This window comes from Galeopterus variegatus, unplaced genomic scaffold (assembly GCF_000696425.1).
Source record: "Galeopterus variegatus unplaced genomic scaffold, G_variegatus-3.0.2 Scaffold7783, whole genome shotgun sequence".
NCBI lineage: Eukaryota > Metazoa > Chordata > Mammalia > Dermoptera > Cynocephalidae > Galeopterus > Galeopterus variegatus.
Genome location: NW_007733894.1, coordinates 66,433 through 83,113, shown reverse-complemented (window position 1 = coordinate 83,113; position 16,681 = coordinate 66,433). Strand labels below are relative to the sequence as shown.

The 16,681-nt window shown below is 35.5% G+C and overlaps 1 protein-coding gene across 1 annotated transcript; it reads left to right on the top strand.

Moving 5' to 3' along the window:
• The first annotated feature begins 2,862 nt into the window (after window positions 1–2,862).
• Window positions 2,863–3,801, top strand: LOC103607861 (olfactory receptor 9K2-like). Its single transcript, XM_008592327.1, has one exon. The coding sequence runs from the start codon at window positions 2,863–2,865 to the stop codon at window positions 3,799–3,801; it is 939 nt and encodes a 312-aa protein (XP_008590549.1).
• The last annotated feature ends 12,880 nt before the right edge of the window (window positions 3,802–16,681 follow it).

Here is a 16,681-nt window from a genome sequence, read left to right as displayed (position 1 = left end):
CATTAATGTCTAAAATGACGGAAGTAGAGGTAAATATTTTTCACTGATAAGAGAAGATTTAGTTTTTAATCCAGCCATACAGTGCATAGATAACACCTTAATTGTATTGAGGTGTGGGTGGTGGTGGGGGTCTGCTGAGGCAACAATGGTGGGAAGGAGTAGCATGCTGGGTGAAGACACTGGTTTGTTCTTGGCCGTTTCGGAGCCAAGTGTTGGCTTTAGCAAAGAGCACAGTGTGGGCAGCTGGAACTACGAAAAGCAAGCTTTCTATGGCTATTCTTGGACATTCTGTCTGGTTCTCACTTGCAATCTGAGGCTATTATGTCAGAAGGGGACTCCGATGCCATTGTGCCCAAACTGTTTCATTAGGTAGAAACAGTGAGCTAGATGCACAGTTTTACTAACTCTCAAGACAAGCCCAAGACATAGTATAACTATTTTTTTTAAATTTTAAGAGATGAAAAACTATGCTTAGATGTTAAGTAACTTATCAAAATTCTAAGCTGCGTATTAACACAGGCCACTCTGAAGCCATAGTCCTATGATTCTCAAAGTATATGGTTTTAAATATTTCCTTTGAGTGGATATTGGAGTAAATCGGGATGTTCACACTTTTAATTATTACAGCCACACTCAGTTGGTGCTTGAGGGCAGATAAAAGTAAACCAGAGTGAGACACTCTGTCCGGACTCTCTTTCCCAGGCAGTCATTGTCATGCAGATCAAGGAATCCTTTCTCCAGTTCCTGCCTTTTTAGATGGGTAGTCCTTGGGCATCTCATTCTTTCTTTTCCAAAGATCAAAAACAGTAATCTGCTTTGTTCCTTACTGGCTGTTGTGGGTTGAATTGTGCCCCTCCAAAATGCATATATTTAAGTTCTAACCCCTAATACCTCAGATGTGACTGTATTTAGAGGTAGGGTCTTTAAAGAGATACTTAAAGTAAAATTAAGTCATTGTTGTGGGCCCTAATTCAATGCAACTGGTGTCCTTGTAAAAAGAGAAAATGTGAACACAGAAAACAGGCACATTGCAAAGTCATGTGAACACACAGGGAAAGGATGGCCATCTATAAACCAAGGAGGGAGGCCTGGAATATATCCTCCCCTCATAGCCCTCAGAAGGAACCAACCCTGCCTACATCCTGTTCTTGGACTTTAGACTCCAGAACAGTGAGAAAATTAATTTCTGTTGTTTAAGCCACCCAATCTGTGGTACTTTGTTATGGCAGCCCTAGCAAACTAATACACATACATTCTCCAAAACTCATACTTTTCATACTTTATATCTTCATAGCTTCCTAAAGAGGTTAGAACAGTAGAACTTTCCAATTAATTTTTAAAGTAGTTTTTACCATATTTATTTTTTTAAGAAATGTGATTACAAAGCCAATGCATTTTCTTTTTTTCTTTTTTTGTCTTTTTGTCTTTTTTTTTTTCGTGACCGGCAACGGGATCGCAACCCTTGGTGTTGCCCCCGCTCCTCGCTCAGCCAGTGTGCCGCCGGTCTGCACATGGGATCCGAACCCTCGGCGGGAGCACCACCGTGCTTCCCAAGCGGCGCACTGTAGCAGTGCGCCACTGGGCTGGCCCAAAGCCAATGCATTTTCACTCTGCTTTTTAATAAAAGCATCATTATTATCCCATTCCCAGAAATGACCACTATTACTTTTTAAATAAAGATTGACAGAGAATGTTAGATGATAGTTCAAATCTTTTAAGAATGATGAATGTTTTTGTAAAATCTATTTATTCATAATAAACATAAGGTATGATACAAACAATGAAAGTAGTGGAGGTGACAGACTCAAAAGAAAATTTAAATTGATGTTTTAAAAATCAAATTTGAATGGTTCCCAGAATGTTTTTACGGCACTGTTGTTAGTTGAATACAAGCCTTTGAGATTGTTTTTGACTTCTGAGTAAATGCTTTCTTTTATTCAAATGAGGTAGGTCAGCCAACTCTCTTCCTCAAGTCAGACTCTCTTCCTCAAGTCAGAGTCCTTTGTTCCACACTCAGTTTCTCATTCTTACTTAAAAATGGCAAGTCCTGTGAAGGTCCTGATGATGCTGTCCAGATGGAATGAGAGGGATGAACAGCTAGCCCATCAGGTGTCACAACACTGGTAGGTCCTGAAACAAGACCAGCTGTGTGCCTAATATTTCAGAACTTTGTCCTACATGGAAGATTTCTACCATGAGAGAAGAATCAGTGGCTGAATATATTCATGCATGTAACAGAGGCCCCTGACTCAGATCCAGCCTTCAGTTGTTTTCTTTGGTGGACTGGGAAATGCTATGCTAAAATCAGAACATTTATTTTTACTGAAAAATGTAAAGATTTGCCCTCACAATGCCTGAAATCTCATAAAAGCAACATTTAACTCAACCCATCCCATCACTACCTTCTCCTGACCTGCTCAGACATTCACATTATCTCTTCAACTTCTGAGAGCATTTGAATTATACCCATTTCCCTGCCCCTACCCCAACAACATCTACCCAATGTGGTGAATATAAAGTAGTTGAGTGAATAATTACTGAATGAGTGAGGCCATTTATCTTTTGCATTAAGTAATGTATATTATTCCAAAGCTTCTTATTTATTATGTGTACATAACCAGTTACTTTAAAAATACATGTTTATTCTCTCTCATTTATTCAGAATTTGTTGTCTCTCAGACTTAAAAGAGAAGCAGCAAGAGAAAAAAGCAAAGCAAAGAAAGCAAATGGGGATCATGAATCATGGTTGGGACCAGATTTATTTTCAACCACCTCTAGGGACCACTTTGTGATTGTGTCCTTTGCGCTAATTATCACTAAGACCCCAACCATTTTGAATATTCTTTGACACTCTCTCTCTCTATGATTTGGAAAGGAAATGACAGTAAGACCACTGTGACTGAATTTATTCTCAGGGGCTTCTCAGACACACCTGAAATGAGGCTCATTAGTGCCATGTTTTTCCTTTTCATCTACCTCTTTGCCCTCCTGGGGAACATCTCCATCATCACAGCTGTGACCAATGACAGCCACCTCCACACTCCCATGTACTTCTTCCTGAAGAATCTGTCATTCTTGGACATGTGCTACACCTCAGTCACTGTCCCCAAGGCACTGGTCAATTCACTTATGGGCTCGGAAGTCATTTCCTTTTGGGAATGTGTGGCTCAGCTCTTTTTATTTGTAATGATGTGTGCTTCTGAGTGCTTCTTGCTTACATCCATGGCGTATGACCGCTATTTAGCCATCCACAAGCCTCTCCTCTACAGCGTCATCATGAGCAGAAAGCTGTGTGCAGAGCTGGTCATTGTGGCCTGGTGGAGTGGTACTGTCTACGCCATCTTCCACACAGCCAACACGTTCTCCCTCCCATTCTGTGGACCCAATATCATTGACCACTTCTTCTGTGACAGCTCTCCCATCATGAGACTCTCCTGCAGTGATTCCCACATCAATGAGGAGGTCGGATTTGCAGTGGGTGGGTGCATCATTCTGGGTGCCTTTGCCCTCACCATAATCTCCTATGTTTTCATCATCTCCACCATCACTCAGATCCACTCTGCTGGTGGCCGTCGGAAGGCCTTCTCCACCTGCTCTTCTCACCTTGCCATTGTCGTTCTGTTTTATGTCACTGGGAGTTTTGTTTATCTGACACCCACTTCCCACTACTCTCCCACTCAAGGACGGTTAGTGTCTGTGTTTTACTCCATCCTCACACCCAGCCTGAACCCCGTTGTCTACTGTCTGAGAAACACAGACATGCAGAGGGCCCTGAAAAAGCTATTTATTCCATCCAAGTAGACATGTTTTCTCATATTGAGCATGCTGCTCTGAACATTGCCCTGTGTTGCCTTTGTGCTTGTTTATGCAACTTACTCTTTTGCAAAAATGGATCACAAAGTTTTCACTTCATAAAACTACACAGTAAGAAAAGAATGGGTATCTATCATGGAATATTTTTTCTCAGTTCCAGACATTTTCATAACCTCTGCCCTCCTTCCTGTTTTATCTGATTCTTAAAGATGAAATGGGGAGCAACATTTAGACTGCTTTGGTCAGTTTGGATTTTCCTTGTTAACCTGAGAGGAGGTGAGAATAAAAAAACAGCCTCTATCTTTTCAGCCTATAGTCCCACTACCTTTGTGCAGACGGTGGGAAAAATATTGTGTTTCTTACCTGTAAAGGGCTGCATGAAGAAGGTGATAGGGTATTCACTTTTTAATGGCTAAACATGAGTAAACAGATTTTAGGGCTTTCACTCTTGATAATGTGGGATTGACAAAAGGTAAAAGGGATGTCTTCACCTTTTAAAGATGTAATTAGTGTTTGTGACCAGCATACATTTTTGTGTTGGCTATCCACTGAACATATAAATGTGGCTTGGAGTAAGCCAAGTTGATGGGGTGGATTTATAGGGGTGCTGTTTAGCATGTAAACATGGAAATAACATAACTGTAGTATTTTGAAACATCCTGGAATCAGAAATGTATTACCAATGCTTGTGTTGATACATTTTTTTCTCATAGATATAGTAGGTAAATCTTGCATTTCATTGTTTTTTTTTTCATTTTCAAAATTATTAACATGTATATATGATGTATAAAATATTTAAGTTGTCTATTTGCTTAAGATAGAATACACACATATCAATAGGGAGACATGTAAATATTTGCCTAACATATTGCATTTTAGAGGAATTGGACGCAATGATTGCTTATTTATCTTAAAATACCAAACTTACCAGTTCAGTTGTACCTAACAGACATATACAGCACAACACACCCAGAATCAAGCATAATGCACATTTTTCTGAAGTGCAAATGGAGCATTCTCCAGGATAAACAATGTGCTAGGCCACAAAAAGTCTTAATAAATTCAAAAAAAAAATGAAATCTTAAAAAAGTATGTTTTCTAATCACAATGGAATAAAACTAGAAATTAATAACAGAAGAAAACCTTGAAAATCCACAAATACATGGAAATTAAACAACATACTCTTTAAAGAAAACAAATAGGTCAAAGAAGAAATCACAGGGAGATTAGAAAATACCTTGTTGAAGAGACTATTTTTCTTCCCTTGTGTATTCTTGGCACCCTTATTGAAAAGCAATTAACTGCCTATATATCGGTTCATCTCTGGGCTTTCTATTCTATTCTATTGGCTTATATATTTATTTTTATGCCAGTGCCGTACTGTTAGATTGCTGGAGCTTTATAATGTATTTTGAAATCAGAAAGTATGATTACTCTAGTTTTGTTCTTTTTTTGTCAGAATTGATTTGCCTACTTCAGGCCTTTAGTGTTCCAACCTAATTTTTGTGTATTTTTTTTCTATTTCAGTGAGAAATGCATTGGGATTTTGATAGGAATTTGGTTGTTTCTGTAGATCAGTTAGTATGAAAATTTTAACAATTTTAATTCCTCCAATTCATAAAAACTTTTAAAAAAATTTGTGTCCACCTTAATTTCTTTCATCAGTGATTTATATTTTTGTGTGTGCAAGTCTTTTACCTCCTTGGTTAAGTTTATTTTAAGTATTTTATTCTCTTTTGGTGCTACTATAAATAGGATTTCTTTCTGTATTTCCATTTTGAATAATTCGTTGACGTCTAGAAACACAGCTGATTTCTACATGCTGATTTTGTTTCCTGCAACATTACTGAATTTGTTTATAAGTTCTAGCAGTTTTGTGTGGAGTCTTTAGGGTTTGCTACCTATAAGGTCATGTCATCTGCAAACAGAGATAACTTAACTTTTTGGATTCTGATTTGGATGTCATTTATTTCTTTTTCCTGCCTAATTGCTCTGCCTAGCATTTCCAGTACTTTGTTAAATAGAAGTGGCCACATCCTTGCTTTCTTTAGATATGAAAAGAAAACCTTTCAGTTTTTCATTGAGTGTGATGTTATCTGTTTGATTTTTATATATGATCTTTATCGTGTTGAGGTAAATTCAAGTGCTTTTTCTGCATCTATTGAGATGATCATGTAATTTTTGTCCTTCATTCTGTTTATGTGGTGTATTTTACTGATGGGCTTTCTTATGTTGAGCCATTTTTGCATAGCAGGGATAATTTTCAATTGGTCATGTTCTATGATCTTTTTTTTTTCTCATGCATGATTTTATTTGATCTTCACAACAATCTCCTGGGGTAAGTAGGCAAGTTACGCTTATTGCCATTTTTACAGATATTTGAAACAGTTATGTGATTTGCTTAAGTTTCACAGAAATTTTCTGATTACTACTATAGTTCTCTTCCTAATATTTCTGACTATGCAAAAGACAGACAAAAAACATTGCATTAATTATATTTCTTTGTTAAATTTTTGAGACTAGATAAAGGTCATGCAAAGTGAACGAAGAAAACCCTAAAATAGTGTTCTTCAAACTGCATAAAACTTATACATGATGTTTACACATTGGGTTTTCAAACAGGCATGTAAGACCAGTGTGTAGCATCTTTTTGATGTTTTTTATAATCAAAATAATTAAAAAAATCAATTTTACTGTAACCTTTGTGAAGACATCTAAGATGCTTGAAATAACAAGTACCAATTGCTTATTTTTAACTCTTTCCCAATGATCTGGATGCCTACTCCACACGTCCCTCCACATGTCATATATTCATGCTGTTTTCCATGCCCCTCCTGCCAAATAAGTAAATAATAAATGCACGCACATATGCCTGAATGTGTGTTAAGAATTTGTAATTTATCATATAATTTTCTAGGTTCTTTCATAAAAATTATATCTCTTATGGCTTGAGGAAACTTTTGGCTTTTTGATGAGAAAGATATTTTCAATGACGGACCTGTACATTTTGGGAAACAGTAGCCTGAAAATGTTAAATGGAAGAAAACTCAGTTAATGAGGATAATATGAGAGGACTTCAAAAAGTTCATGGAAAAATGGAATTAAAGAATGAAAAAAAAAATACATATATATGAACTGCGTATCTCACCATTAGTTCCATCAAGGTCAAGACATTTTATGAGTGACAATACCGGCCATTTAGTCCTTCCGCAAAGAACTGAAGGTCCTGGGACTTTAACCATGTTAATGCAGTCTTTTTTACATTAGTAACGGAAAAAAAAAAGGGTGTCCTTTAAATACTTTTTAGGATTAAGAAACAAAAAGAAGTTAGAAGGAGCCATATCAGGACTGTAAGGTGAATGCCTAATGATTTCCCATTGAAATGCTCACAAAATTTCCCTTGTTTGATGAGAGAAATGAGCAGGAGGATAGTCGTGGTGAAGCAGAACTCTGTTTTTTTCTGCTAAAACCTTGTCCACCTTTTCCAAAACATAATAAGCAGCCATATTGTTCTTTGGCCTTCCACAAAGTCAACAAGAAAAATGCCTTGAGCATCCAATAAAGCCATTGTCATGACCTTTACTCGTGACTGATCTACTTTTGCTAGGACTGGACCATTTCCACCTCTTAGAAGCCATGGGTTTAGTTGAGCTTTGTTTGGTAAAGCCATGTTTCATCTCCTGTTACAATTCTTTGATTAAGTGCTTCAGGATCTTGATCACACTTGTTTAAAATTTCCATTGAAAGCTCCGCTCTTGTCTGTATCTGAGCTGGTCAACAGTTTTGATACCCATTGAGCAGAATGTTTGCTCGACTATAATTTTTCAGTTATAATTGTGTGAGCTGAACCAGTTGAGATGTCTGTGTTGCTGGCTATTGTTTCTGCTGTTAGCTAGATGTCCTCTTCTATCAGGGCATGAGCAAGATTAATTTTTCCCTGCAAATAAATGTGGATGGTCTGCCATTGCAGACTTCATCTTCAACATCATCTCATCCCTCCTACAAATGAGTTATCCATTTGTAAAATGCTGATTTTATGGGGGTGGGGAGGCATTGTTCCCACAAACTTTTCATAAAGCATCAATGATTTGAGTGTTCTTCCACACAAGCTTCACCATAAATTTGATGTTTGTTCTTGTTTCAATTTTAGCAGAATTCATGTTGCTCTGATAAGGGCTCTTTTCAAATGGATGTCTTATCCTTCTTGGTGTCTCAAACTAGATCCTGTTCAGATATGTTCTTACAAGTTAGAATGTGTTTATTTGGGTGCAAAATTTTTTGAAATCCATGCATAGTTTTTTACATAATATGCATTTCCCATTAACCTTTTAAAGATTTCTCATATAGTCCATAACTCTGGGACTCCCAAAATTAGCCTGGGGGGTGAAAGGATAGTGGGTTTTCATAAGTTTCTGCTACTTCCACACCAGGCATGGGACAGGTGGTAGATAATTGTTTGCTGGACGGTTGGTTAGATGGATGAACAGATGCATAAATTAAAGGTGGCACACTCTAGGTGTAAGCTTCCTACAGAAACTACAGTTTAAATTTCTGTTGTACTTTTGAGTCTCCAAATAAGCATTACAGACCAGTCTTGGGTAAAATCATCAAAAATTAACATTCTTTTTCACTCTATTTATATTCACTTTCCTGACTCATTGGCACCTTCAAAAGCATTAAAGAACAAGGTAGCATGTATTAATTAGATATGATTTTATACAACATTCTTACAACATAGGCAAGGCAGACATCATAATCAACCTTCCTTCAAAGATTAGGAAAACAAAGCTCAAAGAATTTAGGGCAGCCAAAATTTTGGTCCAAGTCATCTGAATACACATCCTGAATCTTTTCTGTCAGATGCTTCTCTGCCAACTCAAGTTCCTAGAATCCAACAATTAATCCTCTCCAACAATTAATCCTCTAGTGGTTAAATAATAACTCATGATAGGCATTCAAATTTAATGCTTCTTAGAGGAACTTTAAAACAGTTTTAGAGGCTGGGAAGTCCAAAGTCCAGGGAGCACATCTGGTGAAGACCTTGTTGGTGGTGGCAGTGACGTACAGGTGTCACGTGACAGAATAGTGGAGCAGAGAGAGAGCCATGTTCTATGATCTTTTTAATGTGTTGTAGAATTTGGTTTGCTAATATCTTGCTGAGGATTTTCACATCAATATTATTAGGGATATTATTCTGTTGTTTTCATGTCTTGCTGTGTCTTTTTCTGGCTTTGGTAATTAGGTTGACACTTTCCTAATAAAATGAATTCTGAAGTGTTCCTTTTTCTTCAACTTTTTGGAAATGCTTAAGAAGAATTGTCTTGTCTTTTACTGTTTGGTAGAATTCACACATTAAACCATCTGTTCTGGGTTTTTCTTTGTTGGGAAGTTTCTGTTTACTTATTCAGTATTCTTATTTGTTATTTTTTTGTTTAGGTTTTGTTTCTTACTCAGCCTTGGTGGATTATGTGTTTCTAGGAATTTATCCATTCCTTTTTATTTGTTAATTTTGGTGACATGTCCACATTTATAATTGTCCTTTATAATCCTTTTCTTTTTTAATTTCTGTGGCATCAGTTACAATATCTCTTCTTCCATCTCTGATTATTAATTTGAGCTAATGAAAATAAAGACACATCATACCAAAACCTGTGGGATACTGCAAAAGTAGTATTAAGTGGGGGAGTTTCTTTAGTAAATGCTTACATCAAAAGAATGGAAGACTCCAAATAAATGACCTAACACTATGACTCAAAGTACTGAAAAACAACAGCAGTCCAATCCTAAAAGTAGTGGATAGGATAAAATAGTAAAGATCAGGGCAGAATTAAATGAAAAAGAGACCAAATAATGACACAAAAGATCAATGAAACCAAAAGTTGGGTTCTTTTTAGCAGATAAATAAAAAAGACAAACCATTATCTATCCTAATTAAAAAAAAGAGAGAGAGAAGACCCAAATAAAAATCAGAAATGAAGAGGAAGACATTACAAATGATGCCACAGAAATATGAAGAATCACCAGAGACTACTATAAACAACTGTACACCAACAAATATGAAAACCTGGAGGAAATGGATAAGTTTCTGGACACATACAAAGTGCAAAGAGTGAACCAAGAAGAAATAGAGAGCCTGAACAGACCAATAACAAGCAATGAGATTGAAGCAGTAATCAGCAATCTTCTATAAAGAAAAGCTCAGTACCAGATGGCTTTACATCTGTACTCTATCAAACCTTTAAAGAAGAATCAACACCACTTCTCTTCAAAATTTTCCAAAAACTTGAAACAGAGGCCATTCTTCCAAACTCATTTTATGAGGCCAGTATCACCCAGATACTCACACCAGATAAAGATACATCAACAAAAAAAGAAAATTACAGGCTGATAACCTTGATGAATATACATGCAAAAATCCTCAGCAAAATATTAACAAACAGAATACAGGACCACATCGAAAAAATTATACACCATGATCAAGTGGGATTCATTGCAGGTACACAATTTTGGTTCAACATATGCAAGTCAATAATTATGACACACCAAATCAGCAAAACCAAGGACAAAAACCATATGATTATCTCAATAGATATAGAAAAAACATTCAATGAAATCTAACATTTCATGGCAAAAGTGGCCAACAAATTAGGTATAGAAAGAAATTATCTCAACACAATATAAGCCATTTATGATGAATCAATTGCCAATATCACCCTGAATGGGGAAATGCTAAAAGCTTTTCTCTTAAGAACAGAAGCAAGACAAGGATACCCACTCTCACCCACTCCTATTCAACATAGTATAGGAAGTACTAGCCAGAGCAATCAGGCAAGAGAAAGAAATAAAGGGCATCCAGATTGGAAAATGCCAAGTCAAAGTGTCCTTGTTTGCAGACAACATGGTCTTATACACACAGGAAAACCTATAGACTCTACCAAAAAATTCTTAGAGCTGTTTAACAATTTCAGTAATTTTGCAGGATACAAAATCAACACCCCAAAATAAGTGGTGTTTTTATACTCCAGTAATGAACTAGAAGAAAATGAAATGAAGAAAGCAAACCATTTACAATAGTCATCAAAAAAAAAAAAAAAAAAAAACCCAAAACCCAAAACCCAAAAACCAAAAACCAACCTAGGAATCAGTTTCACCAAGGAGGTGAAAGATCTCTACAATGAGAACTACAAAATACTACTGAAAGAAATTAATGAAGACACAAAAAGATGGAAAGACATTCCATGCTCTTGGGTTGGAAGAATTAACCTTGTGAAAATGTCCATACTACCCAAAGCAATCTACAGATTTCATGCAATCCCCTTCAAAATGCCAATGACCTTCTCCACAGAAATTCTAAAAGCAATCCTAACATTCATATGGAACCACCAAAGACCCCTAATAGCCAAAGCAATGCTGAGAAAAAAAAATAAAGCTGGAGTCATAACACTACCTGGCTTAAAATTATATTACAAAGCTATTGTAAACAAAACAGCATGGCACTGGCATAAAAACAGACACTCAAATCAATGGAACAGAATAGAAAACCCAGGAATCAATCTAGATACTTACAGCCAACTGATCTTTAACAAAGGCAAGAAAAACCTACATTGAGGAAAAGACTGCCTCTTCAATAAACAGGGCTGGGAAAACCAGACATTCATAAGCAGATGAATGAAATTGGACCTGCACCTTTCAGCATATACCAAAATCAACTCAAAATTACTTAAAGACTTAAATATAATACCTGAAACTGTAAAATTACTAATAGAAAACATAGGGGAAACACTCCAGGATTAGGACTGGGCAAAGTACTTTATGAATAAGACCCCAAAGGACCAGCAACAAAAGAAAAAATAAAACAAATGCGATTGTATCAAACTAAAAAGCTTCTTCACAGCAAAGGAAACAATCAACAGAGTGGAAAGACAATCTATGGACTGGGAAAAAATATTTGTCAACTCTACATCCAACAGGGATTGATATCAAGAATACACAAAGAACTCAAACAACTATGCAGTATAAAAACAAATAATCCAATTAAAAATGTGCAAGAGAGATAAATAGACATTTTTAAAAGGAAGACATACAAATGGCCAACAGGTACCTGAAAAATACTCAACATCACTAGTCATCAGAGAAATGAAAATCATAAACATATTGAGATATCATCTCACCTCTATTAGACTGGCCATTATTAAAGAGACCAGTAATAACAAATGCTGGCAAAGATGTGGGGAAAGTGGAACTCTTCTATACTGTTGGTGGGCCTGTAAATTGGCACAGCCATTGTGGAAAACAGTGTAGAAATTCCTCAAACAACTACAGATACAACTACCATATGATTTAGCAATCCCACTACTGTGTATATACCCAAAGGAATGGAAATCATGATATTGAAGGGATATCTGCACTGCCATGTTCATTGCAGCTCTATTTACAATAGTCAAAATATGGAACATCAACAGATGACTGGATTAAGAAAATGTGGTATATATACACAACAAAATACAAATCGGCCATTAAAAAAGGATGAAATTCTGCCATTTGCAGCAATATGGATGAGTCTGGAGATAATTATAAGTTAAATAAGCCAGACAAGGAAAGAGATATGCCACATGTTCTCACTTATAACTGGGTGCTAGGAAGGAAGGAAGGAAGGTAGGAAGGGAGGGAGAGAGGGAGAGAGGGAGGGAGGGAAGGAAGGAAGGAAGGAAGGAAGGAAGGAAGGAAGGAAGGAAGGAAGGAAGGAAGGAAGGAAGGAAGGAAGGAAGGAAGGAAGGAAAGAAGGAAGGAAAGAAGGAAGGAAGGAAGAAGGAAGGAAGGAAGGAAGGCCACAACGTTATGCTGAACTTTCAGAAGGGGAGAACTAAGCTAGGGATACTAGAGATGGGTGGAAGGGAAGGGGATTTGGGAGTGATTGGTCGGGTAATGGCATAAAGAAAATTTTCTATTTGTAATAATGATTATGCTAATAATAAATAATAAAAAATAAAAATATAAAAGTTAAAAACATTAAAAGAAATTAAAGACAAAGAAAAAGTTTGGAAGGCAGCAAGAGAAAAGAAGCAAATGGCATATAAAGAATTTGCAGTAAGGCTATCAGTGGATTTCTCGGCAGAAGTCTTATAGACATAGAGAACATAGGATGTTATTTTCAAGGGCAGAAAAAAAAAAAAAAAAACCCTGCAAAGATTACTTTACATGGCAAAGCTATATTTTAGAAATAAGAATAAATAAAGACTTACCCTGACAAACAAAAACTAAGGAGTTCATTACTGCTAAACTGAGCATACAAGAAATGCTAAAGGGAGTTCTTCAATCTGAAAGAAAAGGTTGCTAATTAGTAATATGAAACATATAAAAATACAATATAAATCTCACTTATAAAAGTAAATACATAGTCAAATTCAGAATACTCTAATATTGAAATATTGGTATATAAATTACTTATATCTTTAGTATGAATGTACTATTGGGTAATCTTCACCCCAGCCTTCAGCTTGTGGGCAGCAACAGGCCCTTGACAGTGACCTGGCCTATGCTTCTCTTCACACAGGGAATATATATATATATATATATATATATAGTTTTTGAAAAATGTATTCATGTTGCCTTTCTCTGGCCCCAATGTGTTATATCAGCTCTTGGGTGATATTTCACTGCCTTAACGGTCTCTTCTCCTGCTGTATCCTTGGTTGAGTACGTGCTTCTTGTCATAGGTACATTCCTAGGTTTATCATGCTTCATCTCTTTGATGATAACACATGCTTACATTTCTTTCACTGTAACTGTACTCAAGATTCCATCCACAGTAGGCCAGCACAAAGGTTTATCCACTTGCTTCCCAGAATTTTCTCTTCGCATTTTGTTTCTCTTCTCAGAACTCATTGCGGTCCTAGGTCCTATCTCAGACACTTGGTCAAGTCAGAGTATTAGCATCGCCATGGTCTGTACAACACTGTATACGTTCATGAAACCAATCATCCATGGTCTGAGAAACAGAAAAATCCAGGCTAATCTGGGCAGGAAAACTGAGAGGAAAATTTTTTACTAAAATAAATCTTGTAGCCCTGCAAAGATAAAGTAATCTTAAAAAATAGTGTTCTACCTATCAATCTATATCCATCCACCTATTTTAGTTACCCATGTAGTTTCTTATTACCTGAGATTTAAGATGGCACAAATTTGCATTATTCACCTCGGTGTACCTTCCATGCAGAGGCATGAGAACACACAGTACATATTTGCTTTTCTACTCTTTTGTATCTATAAAAATAACAGTATATGTGGATTAAATGTGCAAATTAAAATTAAAATTTTTACCACAACATGAGAAATATTAATTTTGCTATACAATATTTTACCTTTTTTAAGATGGACATATTTCAAATTCTAGTATCTTTAGAAATGTGTTGCATCTTCTAAAGTTGCATATTTGTGATACCAAATATAAATTGTATATGCAAAAAATTGAAAGAAGTCTACAGTTTTATTTTTAGAATTAACACTAGGGTCTGGAAAATTAAATCAATGGAAAATCAATTAACATAATATTAATTTTTTATTTCTATCTCTATCTATATGTCTATATGTAACATATAGATATATATTCATACCCTATAGTAAACAAATATAAAATAATTACATTTTAATTAATTTTAAATTAAATTTTCAAAAATGCCACTTACCATAATGATATGAAGTAAGATACACATATGTGTATGTAATATACATTTGCATGTGCATGTGTGTTTGTATGTATGTGCATGTGCTGGTACATATGAAACCTCTTTGAAGAAAATTATAAAATTCTGTGATCTATTAAGAAGTGCAAAAAAAGAAAGAAATAGAGATGAATACCATATTTAGGGTTGAATGTCTCAATATTATAAAAATATCTATTTTGTCCAAATTAATTTTTGTATTCATTGAAATATAATAAAAATCTCAGTGGATATGTTTCTTTAGAAAGCGAAAACTGCTTCTAACATTTATATGAAAATGCATGTAGGCAATCAAGAAGTAGAAGGAGGAATAATAGGAAGGGAAAGAAGAAAAAAGTGAAAATTTGCTCTACAATTTGTGAAATCTTATAAAATTACTTGATTTAAATGGTGTGGAGAGGGCATAGAAATAAGCAAGATGACCAATGCAACAGAAGGAAAGGCACAGCTAAAGAACCGCTCATATAAAAATATTTAATATATGACATCTGAGTATTACAATGAAAAAGATTGATAACTTTGATTACATTAGAGTTGAGAATTTTTGTTTCTCAACGGACACTATAAGAGCGAAAATTGCATGTCACAAACCGAGTGAAACTGTCACACCAATAAAATAGGAAATAGACAGAAGAGGAATTACAGATTAGCATTAAAAGTTATTCAAATAAAACCACAGTGAGGTATATGTACAGATTCAGAACATTGAAAAATATTTCAACATCTAAATTATAAGGCATTGATGAGAAAGTTGAGCAAAATCTCAAATGCTGCTGATGTGAATATTAAGTTGTATGACCACTTTAGGGAATAGTGTAACGTTGTTATCAGTTAGCTGAAGCTATTTTATACTGGGTTGAACCTCCAGTTCTCAGGTAAGATTTACTTTTCAGTTGTAATACATGTCCATTGTGTGTTAGCTACAGCTCTTCGATCTGGAACCAAAGCTGATAGAATAACCACCACCCAAGTGAAAAAGAGAAAAGAGAATACAGCAAAGAATAGCCTAGTTTATATCCACACTCTGAAGCCTGTTACACAGTCAAGTCTTATATCATGGGGTTATACAAGTATGATCCTCTTATAGGAAGGAGCACTAAAATATTAAGAATAATACAAACTAACTCAAGCATACTTTATCAAAGTTAAAATGTATAGGCAACCCACAATAAACACATACTATGTACAAGAAAAACATTTTTGTTGTTTTAGGCTGTTAAGATTTGGGGGCCAAGGGTTAATGCAGCATTGAAGGCAGAAGGGTGGCTACTTGTAAGAAAAAGAGGATAATTATCATTGTTAAAATTTCTGTTTTTTTTTCTTAATTGTCTTGCTCAATTTACTTTCAGTCCACAAGAATTATAATTTTATGTTCTTTCCTACAGGACAGTAACTATACACTGTCCATAGACTTCTGGAGCAGTCATGCCTTCATAACAGCTCGGTGTTTGAGGAACAGCATCTGGTAAAGTACTGGCTTTACTAAAGACTTACCACCCACCTATAGGATATCAAGTGAATGTATGACCATAGCTGCCCATCAAAAGCTGGGTTTTTACCAACCTACTAATTCACAGGGAGATTTTGTGCTCCTTGTCTGACACATTTTGGTGCTATATTAATATTATATAAATTTAAATATAAATAAAGATACATGCCCCAAAGGAATATTTACATATGGAAAGACTCAGGAATCTAACTCACAACCTTTCTAAGAGCGTTACTTGAACATAATACCATGCAATGTTACCTTTTACCAGGAAATGGCTATACAAATAACCCAGATACAATAAAAAGTATTATAAAGACATATTGTAGAATCCTCAAAGATTTTGAGAATATCAGGATGTATTTCTGGCATTGAAGTAGTATGACCAAAGTTAAGAGTTCTTTGAGGATTATTAGCTTTTGTTTACATGAGGCTTGCAATCTTTATTCACTGTTTGCTTCTGCAAAAATAATACATACTATGCCTTTATGACCCTGATGTGTCTGTTATCTCAGTAGCAGGCTTAAATTAAAAAAGCATAAGTTCCTAAATTCTGAGCTTTTCCTAGATAGGACTCTAAAATAGAAAGGCAAACTTTATGGGATTCAATTCTGATATATAAAAAGTTAAATACATATGTATATATATACATATGTAT

Excerpts from the sequence above, each read along its gene's own strand:
- LOC103607861 (XM_008592327.1), top strand. The coding sequence starts at position 2,863 with ATGATTTGGAAAGGAAATGACAGTAAGACCACTGTGACTGAATTTATT.